At 31.3% G+C, this 10140-nt stretch overlaps 1 protein-coding gene across 1 annotated transcript; it reads left to right on the top strand.

The window, feature by feature from the left end:
* The first annotated feature begins 5522 nt into the window (after positions 1 to 5522).
* LOC142606837 (aldehyde dehydrogenase family 3 member F1-like) lies at positions 5523 to 9455 on the top strand. The gene is made up of 10 exons (XM_075778194.1): positions 5523 to 5792; positions 6106 to 6174; positions 6436 to 6532; positions 6678 to 6884; positions 7144 to 7268; positions 7410 to 7514; positions 7609 to 7781; positions 8104 to 8194; positions 8359 to 8508; positions 8746 to 9455. Exons 1-10 carry the CDS (start codon positions 5595 to 5597, stop codon positions 9004 to 9006), a joined length of 1476 nt encoding a protein of 491 aa, XP_075634309.1. The 5' UTR covers positions 5523 to 5594; the 3' UTR covers positions 9007 to 9455.
* Positions 9456 to 10140: the final 685 nt, after the last annotated feature.

Below are 10140 nucleotides of genomic sequence, written 5' to 3'. Positions count from 1 at the left end.
TCTCTAGTCTCTGGTTGCAACTTAATTGGTAAACTTTAGTAGCTCTCTCTTTCTCCATATAGAAGCCATAACCCATGTGCATTTTTTTCGGTGATTGAAGATACCTGTTCTGCATATCATAAGGTTGATGTAATTTAATTCACAAACTTACAACTTCTCGTTATTAATGTAATAATCATATCCATCCATAATCGACCCCCAAAATATTTAAAACTAAGAGTTTATTGTTGTTTCCTAATAATGTCATCGCTAACACCACTAAGGATATTTAAAAATAAAAACCCAAATCATTTTGAAATGAGTGGTTAGATTTTACCAAATTAACATTATCAACATTTTAAAAAAAAGAACGGTGACTATTATCATTTTTGTATTTATTTAAATTATTAATAATGTGACAAAGTCTTTTTTTTTTTTTGTTGAGATAGTTTCAACCTCCAAAAAAAAAAAAAAAAATGGTGACAAAGTCCAATTCACTTATTCCAAATTGAATGGATACTGTTCTAACTTTCTAAGAACTCTACTGGATCCAAATCTATACCGAGGATTTGGTATTAATTTCTTACTTGCTCCCTTAAAAGAGAGATACTCAAACTTCACATTTAAAGTAATTTTACCTCACTTCTTTGTCATATATTCCTCAAAAATACATTATTATTATTATTTCGATAATTTGATACTTGAGGAAATGAATATCTAAACTTAGAAGTCTTCGTTGGAAATACCTAGAGATATCAATGTCAATAAAGTTATTAGATGATTCGTCTTAAAATGTACACTCTCTCGTAGGCTTTTCATAGTCTATTCCACATTAATTGTATTATTCAAAATTGTGACAAGTGGACCATGTTAATATTAGTGTGTAGGTTGTACAATGTACCTATTTTAGACAATTCTATACCACCTCTTTTATTTGTAGGATGTACAATTTACCTCACCTCTTTTGTTGTTGTGAACCCATTTTTTTCCCCTTCATTCTGCTGGACAAAATATCAACGTGGACTGCTTTGTTAGCCTCGCGGTGAACCCAACTAAATGAGACAGAGTCAAGTCTCAAAATAACAGACCTGACAACCTTAACAAAATCATACAACCTCCAAGGGACATTATCAACCTAAGCTTTAATTGCCTCTATACACAGTTTAGAGTGACTCTCACTGACTACTATGTAAAAGTTCAAATTCATTCGTTTAATTGTATTTCGAAGATGAGCTGAGCTCAATATCATTACTAAATAAGAATTATATGTTCAAACTTGGTTCATTTTTTACCAAACAATCTCAAGTTCAAGAGTTATTTGATTAATTTATTTTTTTCTTACATATAATAAAACCATGACAAATTTTTTTTACCTTTTAAAAAATTTCTAACCTTTTAGGATGAATGAATTGTTTATATTATCAATAAACTACAAATAATAATTTGATATCATACAAATTCATTTACAAACCTATACAATCTAATGTTAAGTCTATATAAGTATCCAATCAACAAGTATTTTTCTTAAGTCAAGTTTTAGCCGTTTATAAATAGTTTAGTTTATTTAATGCCTGAACAAAGTGATAAGCATTTAGTCGGCAGGTAAGATTGAAGGACCATAGAATTGCCTTTGTCTCTACTTGGATAGGAATGTCATGTTCACTTTTTGCCTGTCGTGTACGGCTTAAGTTTGAACCTTTGTTTTCTTGGTGCTTTTGTCATTTTCATTATTAAATCTCTCATTATGGAAGTTGTATAAGGTGTATCAGATGCATGCATCCTCACATTCACATGTGAATGTGAGGATGCATGCATTTAAAACACCTTGTATTTTCTCCTCATTATGACATTTTCTAGGAACTATACAATCCCTGCGTGACACATTCATGCATGTTGCTTTAGATTAGAACTTAGCAGGGGTGGAGCCAAGTTGTGATTCTAATAAATAGTCAGAGGCAAACTTTCATACACGTGCACTCACATGCGTACACACACAACTCAGTATTATCTATCAAAATTATGTTTGATGATGATTTTTTATATAATAAAATTTATCTTTTACCAAATTTTATAGTGAGATCTTTAAAGTTTTCACTTTCAATATAAATGACCAAACTGTTTATCAAAGCAAGCAAAAAAAAAAAAAAAAAAAATCAATTGAATTAATAAAATTTTCAAAGACATGAAGGGTCTAAAACTTGAACAGATACAAAAACACATTTTTCAAAAAAAAATTTGAGAAAAAAAAACCTTCTCTTTAACTACTAAATTATTAAAATGTTATATATATATATTTATATTTATATATATAGATTTTGTTAACGCATTTAGGAAATGCTTTTTAAAACCTTTTATAGGAAATGAAAAAAGAAACTGTTTTTTTTTTTGGTGACAACTTTCTATATTTCTAGTAAAGTAGTATCAAAACTTTCATGAAATAGTTCATTAACAAATGTCGTAAGTGTACCAATTAACTAAACCCAATATTTATTAAGTAGTTTTAGGACCACAAACTATTTTACAATTTTTTACCATAATTTTGATGCGGCAAACTGTGAGTAATTATTTATCACTTATACATTGATAAAAAAAAAAAATTCTTCACCACTCACACTTTGTCACTGCGAGTGACAGTTATGGCAAAATAGTTTTTGTTACTAGATTTTTTTTATTTCATAATTTATATAAGGTAGTTAGAAATTTTCAAATATTTTAGCCCCCTCACTATGTATGTTGGGCTATAGCCTAGTCCTTTCTGGTTTCATTAATGATTACTTCTACTGCCTGGCACTTGCTCCCTTATTTTTAATGAATTTTGGTGCATTCGCTCTACAAACTCTTGCTAATCGAGTACTTCCACTAAAATAAAAACACTCTGTTGACTGAAAGTCTAAAATGCTATCAATATTACAAATGTAGGTCTAATTAACGTATGCCTTTAGATATCTATTAGTGTAAAATTTTAATAACACTTTTATGAAAAATATAAAACGTTATTGGAAAAGTTAATCATTTTTTTTTCTATAAAATATTTATAAAATACTTTCTCAACCAACGCTCTAATCCGTCAACATTTCTCTACAAATGTTATCGTACAAATTAAAGAGTATGTCATGTCATAACACTAAACACAACAACAACAAAATTAAATTAAATATTTATTTATTAGTTTTAGTTAACGGTTACCCTTAGGACATTTGTTAATATACTATTTGAGAAAAGTTTTAATATCACTTTAATAAGAAATATAAAAAATTTCAAAAAAGTTAATGTTTTTTTTTTATTATAAATCTTTTCCTATAAAAAGCTTCTAAAAATATTTCTTAAACCAATGTTTTTAGGCATCCGTTAACATTTTCCTTATTTTTATTAGGTTGTTGAAGTGACATTAATTACATTTATTATCTTATCAATTTTTTGTAAGCATTTTGTAATGAAATAATTACAATAATTAATTTAATGGTCCTATAATCAGTCTCTCTCTATTATAAAAAAAAAAAAAAAACCCGTATGACATAAATTTGATGGTTAACTCTCCAACTTAATTTTCTTATTTCAATGAGGTGGGCGGTTTGAAAAACTCATTCCTTATCTAATACTAGCTTGTAACCTCATGTTTATGATGGATACACTTAAAGATACAATAAGATGTATAATATAATTCCTATACATATAATTTAAATACTATTGATAGTCATTTTTATATTTTGTTAATTCTTTAAAAAATTTTGTAAGAATATTATTAGGTATAAAATGTAAATTATCTATTTTTTTTAAAAAAAATTTATTGTTAAACACTTTTTTTTTTACGATTCATTTATTCTAGACTCTTTGGTTTTTGTACTTAATAAATCATTTGAATGAATATTTATGATGTGGTCCTACATTTGATTCTAAAATTAAGAAATACAACTCTTTAAAAATAAATAATTTAGGACACATAGTGTATAACTAAACTCTAATTTGGAATTCTAATTTGAGTTTTTCTTACCTTCACCTAATATTATTATATATATATATATATATATATATATGGTCCCTTGATGACATTGTTGAGCAGCACGATTTGCAAGGTTGTAGAGTGATGAACATGAGCTATTAAGCATTAAGGACCACAAGATTGTGGCTCTGATGAGTAGTGGCAAAGCTAGATATTATTTTTAAAGGGCGAGCTAAATATATCAATAAATTTCATCAAATTAGGTTTTTACTTTTACTTTTTAGTATGAACAGCGATGAGTTGGTAATACAATCAATTGATAATGACCTTGTGGTTCAGTCCATTATTGCAGCAGTGCTGACCATTTTCAACTACCTCTTCACAACCTAGGCCATGATGCTACAAGTATAACAAGAAGCTAACTCCAATTCACACTTGTAGTTCTTTCTCTTAGTCAGAGCCCCTTCTTATATATGGGGGGCCATTGCTTTCATCAATGACTATCACATCGATCACCATAAGGGTAAATTTTAGAATTTAGAATTTAGAATTTAGATTCAGTTTTATAGATGTTATAGCTTAGGTTTTTCAATTAAATTCAACCTTATAATCTTCAACTAAATGCAAAGAAGTGCCTAGCTCAATAACCTATATGGTTATGCTACAATAGCCAATAAGATACAGCAGATAAGAAATTGTGGTAAAATTTTATTGCACTTCTAATAATTCTTGTACAAGTTTGTACAAAAAGAAAAAGTCTATAAGGTATGAAAAAAAAGGAAAAAATAAAAAGGCTTAAACTTTAACTTGGTTTAAGATTAAGTTCTAGGTGTTTAATTTGTCAAATTAAAGTTCCAAATTTATGAATTCATTTTAATTTGAATCCTTTGTTCATTTTCATTATTCATTTCTATTAACTTGGTGTAATGAAGTATAGAATAGCAAGAAACCATTGATTAAATTATGTGTTTTACTTGGGGTTTGATGGGTAATCATTTTGACAACCATTGAATGAAGAGGGTAAAGAGAGAAAGTTCCATTTAGAGAGAGAAAGCTTCAGTTAGAGTTAGAAAATGATTTCAGGAAATTGGAGTTGCTTACTTAAGTGAAACACTAAAGTTTATTAACTTCTAATTTTTTTCAGCTATGTTACTATCAAGAATAATAAAAATGAATAATGAAGATGAATTGGAGTTTCAAATATAGACTTTAAAAATTTAGATTTTAATTGACAAAATTAAAATCCTAAGACCTAATATTAAACGTGATAAATGTTCGGCGCTTTTACGTAATTTTTAAAAATATTTATATTTGTTTTGAAAGTTGAAGCTGACAGTAACACTAATAAAAGATTCTTAGGCACTCTAGAGTATAGTGCATGGGGTTTCCTTCTTTACATTCATGATAGATCTCACTATGAATTTATCGAGTGGACTCCGCTATAAATATGAGAAGATAGAGCACTGTTCACTGTGTTCCAAAAGTAACTAAAAATTACTCGACATTGAATCCCTTAGGGCCCACATCATTACTGTATGCCGCTAACGTAATACTGCATGAGGCAATGAGCAATGAGGAGCAGCATTTATAAAGTCCAACTAGGCAGCAATGAAGGCCAGTTGAATTATGTAGTGGATGAAGAGCTAAGGTCTAGTGTATTGTTTTTATCTTAGCCATGGAGACTTACAGAGATTTGGAAAGAGATCTGGAGGATATGAGGGAGTATTACAGGTATGGAAAAACTAAAGAAGCATCTTGGAGAAAGTCACAGCTCAAAGGGTTGCTTACTCTCTTGAAGGAGAAAGAGGGAGATATCTTTAAGGCTCTTAATCAAGACTTGGGAAAGCATCATGTTGAAGCTTTTAGAGATGAGGTACAAACTATTCTTGTTCCATTTTAATACTCAAAATTTTTTATAAATGGATTACCCTCTAAAAAGAAGTCATAATAAATTTTTTGAGAGGTTACTAACTTCTTTTATTTTAAGTAAATGAGTGCTTTCTTTAGTCCATTTTAAGTGCATGCTTTTGTGGTCGTCTACTTTCTAGGATTGGTGTGACGGTCATGTCAATAATTGAGTTGCATCTCTATTTACAAGTTAAATAAAAAGAATTATTTATCACAAGTGTGCCAAGCCAAATTTTGATCTCTTGCTTTTCTTATATATAAAAAATTCTTGTTTGCAGATAGGAACTTTGACTAAGACAGTGAATACGGCATTGGAGTCTTTGAAGGACTGGATGTCGAGCAAAACGGTAAGCTTATTTAGTAGACATTACATGGCATTAAAAAAAAAAAATAGAGAGGAAGAAACTAATTATGGGTATATTTCATAAAAAATTAAGTTTGCAGAACATTTTTTATTTTTTTCTGCTCACTAGGTAAGCAATTTAGTTAATAAACTTTATGCATAAACCACCATGTTGGTTAATCACATGTCCTAATAATGTTCAAGAAGTACATTGAGGTCAAGACATAATTACTAACAACAATGTTTGTTAATGCATGGTTTATAGGCTAAACTACCGAGAATTGCTTTGCTCAGTAGTGCAGAAATAGTTCCTGAGCCTCTTGGCCATGTCCTTATTATTTCATCTTGGAATTTTCCCTTTGGTGAGTAAATCATTATTCTTTTTTAAACAAGAAATTAAAAAAAAAAGAAAAGAAAAGAAGAGAAACTTATAATAGTTTGCTTCAATTTCTTCTCCAGTATCCTTAATCATGATAAAAATTGTTGTCATTTTGTTACAAAACATAGGACTGTCCTTGGAACCAATGATAGGGGCATTAGCTGCTGGAAATACAGTAGTTCTAAAGCCCTCTGAATTGGCTCCTGCGTGTGCTTCTCTTCTAGCAAATGCCATTTCCACTTACTTGGACAACAAAGCTGTCAAGGTTATCCAAGGTGGATCATCTGTGGGTGAACAACTCCTACAGCAGAGATGGGACAAGATCTTCTTTACAGGTAAAATTAGTCTCTCATCTTTCTAACACTCCCTCTCACATGTGGACATAGACTTATGCTCAATATGACTTTTTAAATGAGAAGTAAAGTGAAGACATAGTTCAAACTCATAATCGCTCACTCTAACATTATGATAAACTAACACTTGTTCTAAAAGCTTAGACTGATATATATACAATAATGAATTTATTCACCTGATCATTATTCTAACCATTAGTTTTAAAAGATTAAGTAATTCAATCTTAATGTTAATGCTTAGGAAGTGCACATGTTGGACGGATAGTCATGTCTGCAGCTGTGAAGCATCTAACACCAGTTACTCTAGAGTTGGGTGGAAAATGCCCTGCTGTTCTTGATTCCCTTTCTAGTTCTTGGGACATGAAGGTAAGTTCAGCCTTTGTATGTCACACTATGATTTGTTTGTAGTCACAAAATTGGCCTAATTGTTTAAAACACCTATGCATTTCTATTACTATGTCATGACAATTTGCTAAGTTGTGTTCTTTTGTGCTTTTTAATCAAAAGGTGGCAGTAAAACGAATTATATTTGGGAAATTTGGTTGCTGTGCTGGTCAAGCATGCATAGCAATAGACTACATCCTTGTTGAAAAGAAATTTACATACACTGTGGTATGAAAGTAGTAGTTTATGCTGAATATTATATGGGTTTTAAATTTTGTTTGTAATGCAACAATATTTTGAAATTATGATACTCTTTTTTAAGGTGGAGTTGCTGAAGAACACAATCAAGGAAATGTTTGGAAAAAACCCAAAAGAATCACGCAGCATTGCAAGAATCATAAATAAACAACATCTCTTACGACTGAAGAATCTTCTTAAGGACCCGCATGTTGATGCTTCTATTGTTTATGGTGGATCAATGGATGAAGACAACTTGTAAATGACACTTCAATCTCTTTTGTGCTTATGGACCTTATATATGCTTTCTTTCTTTAATACCCCTGCCCATCTCTTTTGTGCTTATGGACCTTACAGTATAAGCTTTCTTTCTTTAATACCCCCGCCCCCTTCTTTTTTGTGTAAGAAGATTTGGTTATATATGAATTCATAGTGTTCATATATGATAAACTCGTTTTTATATGGGATTTATCCTATATTATGATTCCATTAGGAAAATTTGCTTTGACAATGTGTCTTATTCTTAAATTAGTATGTTTCACAAGTAGTTTTAATATGCTTGTTATTGATCTCCATTCAGATTCATTGAGCCAACAATCTTGGTGGATCCCCCTCTCCAAGCAGCAATAATGACTGATGAGGTCTTTGGCCCATTGCTCCCAATAATCACAGTAAGACACACAATAACACATGCAGATCTAGTTACAGTTTTGTAGGTTTCTTTACTGGCCTTATTGGGAAGCTTATAAATGTGGTGGTACCTCAAGAAAGCTGAATAGTCAGTTGCAGATAGTGAATGTTGCACATTTATTGTGATTTTTTTTTGGTTTGACAGCTGGAGAAGATTGAAGACAGTATACAATTCATAAATTCAAGGCCTAAATCACTGGCTATATATTGCTTCACCAAAAATAAAACACTCCAAAGAATGATGATTTCTGAAACATCATCTGGAAGCGTGATATTCAACGATACAATTATTCAAGTATGTTATCAATAAGTCAATTTTCTGCACTACTTTTAGTTTCTCAAGTAAACAAAAGAAATATGGCAGGCTATTTCATGGCTAAACTGTTTAATCTGTGCTTAATTAGTGAATATTAAACTACACTTCTTGCAAAGGTAAAAAACAGTTTAATAGAATAGTCCTCAAGACAACTATATATTGCTTATAGCTCCTAATATATTCTCAGTCTAAAGATTTTCATTTGGCTATGCGTAGTATGCAGCTGATACCCTCCCATTTGGAGGAGTTGGTGAAAGTGGGTTTGGAAGGTACCATGGAAAGTTCTCATTTGACACATTCAGCCACGAGAAGGCCATTGCAAGAAGAAGTTTCCTAACTGATTTTTGGTTTAGATTTCCTCCATGGAACAATTACAAGCTGCAACTCTTAGAATCCGCTTTCAATTACGATTATCTTGGATTAGTCCTTGTCATATTGGGCTTGAAGAGGCATAGACAGGGATCAGATGGGATATAGCAACTTTTGGGAGTACCTTAAATCCAAAAGAAGAGAGAGCAAGATCACATTCAGATTTCATTTGAAAGTGTTGTAATTTTTATTATAGAATCAACAACTAATGTGTGTTTCTCAATAAAGTTTCTGGTTGATTACTGCGGGGAGGGGGGGGGGGGGGGGGGGGACCAATGTGTGCTAATTTTTGAATTCTAAATGTAGCAGAGAAAACAATGGGGCCTTTGGGGATATGTTTCCCTATGTGAGTTAGCAAAAATTTCTTAGGGCTGAGAGGTATGTATTACTAGTAGGGTAAAGTTATGTTGGTTTTATATACTAGGAGCATGTTTAATCATTTACTCTATGTTTGACATGCTAAGGTTATAAGTTATAACATCTAATTAAGAAGTTTGTCATGTATAATGTATGCCTCAGTAATAAGCCTAGATCAAGGTATTACTCAGTTGTTCCTATTTTTGTTTCTGTGTTTGTGTGTGACTGTGACTGTATGAATTCTAAAGGATCCTAATTGACGTTCAATTCTAAGCCTCCACATGGTTGGAAGGCACACTTCAATTGACAAACAAGCATGAGGTTACTAGTTTGAAGCTGCTCGCTGGGCTTGGCTTGAGGGCCCTTTGTTTTTGCTAGAGATGAAGTGTCTTGTAAAAAATTCATTGGCCCTTGTTTTGGCGAGTTCAGTTTGTCATGACTCATGATAGCAGCGGTGAAGTAGGCACGTGTATCAACGTCTAACCTCACAGTAAACCAGTCATTCAAGCATTAGCATTTGGTGAAGCAAAATGCATTTTTATCCATTTTAGCTGTTATTGTAACATCAAATCCACAAAAAGAGTCTCACATCCGGTGATGCAAAATGCAAAATCATGTTGCTACATGTTCATAAGGAGACCTATGTGCTTTCCTAGTGATAGCTGACAAACTGTTAAATCTAGCAAAATGAGGGGGGGGGGGGGGGGTGAAAGCTAGATTCAAACTGTAAGCAACAATGGATTAAGATCTTCTAAGAGTTTTTAGGTTAGTTCTAATACAAATTTTTAAAAAAACCTTTCAATTTATTTTGAAATAAATGGATTGAATTTTGTCACTTAATCAATATTTAAATATATACTTACTATCATCAATAATAACTTTGTC

The sequence above is a fragment of the Castanea sativa genome, chromosome 8, assembly GCF_040712315.1.
Source record: "Castanea sativa cultivar Marrone di Chiusa Pesio chromosome 8, ASM4071231v1".
Classification (NCBI taxonomy): domain Eukaryota; kingdom Viridiplantae; phylum Streptophyta; class Magnoliopsida; order Fagales; family Fagaceae; genus Castanea; species Castanea sativa.
The sequence above is the reverse complement of the archived record's forward strand: the minus strand, read 5'-3'. Positions and strand labels throughout refer to the sequence as shown.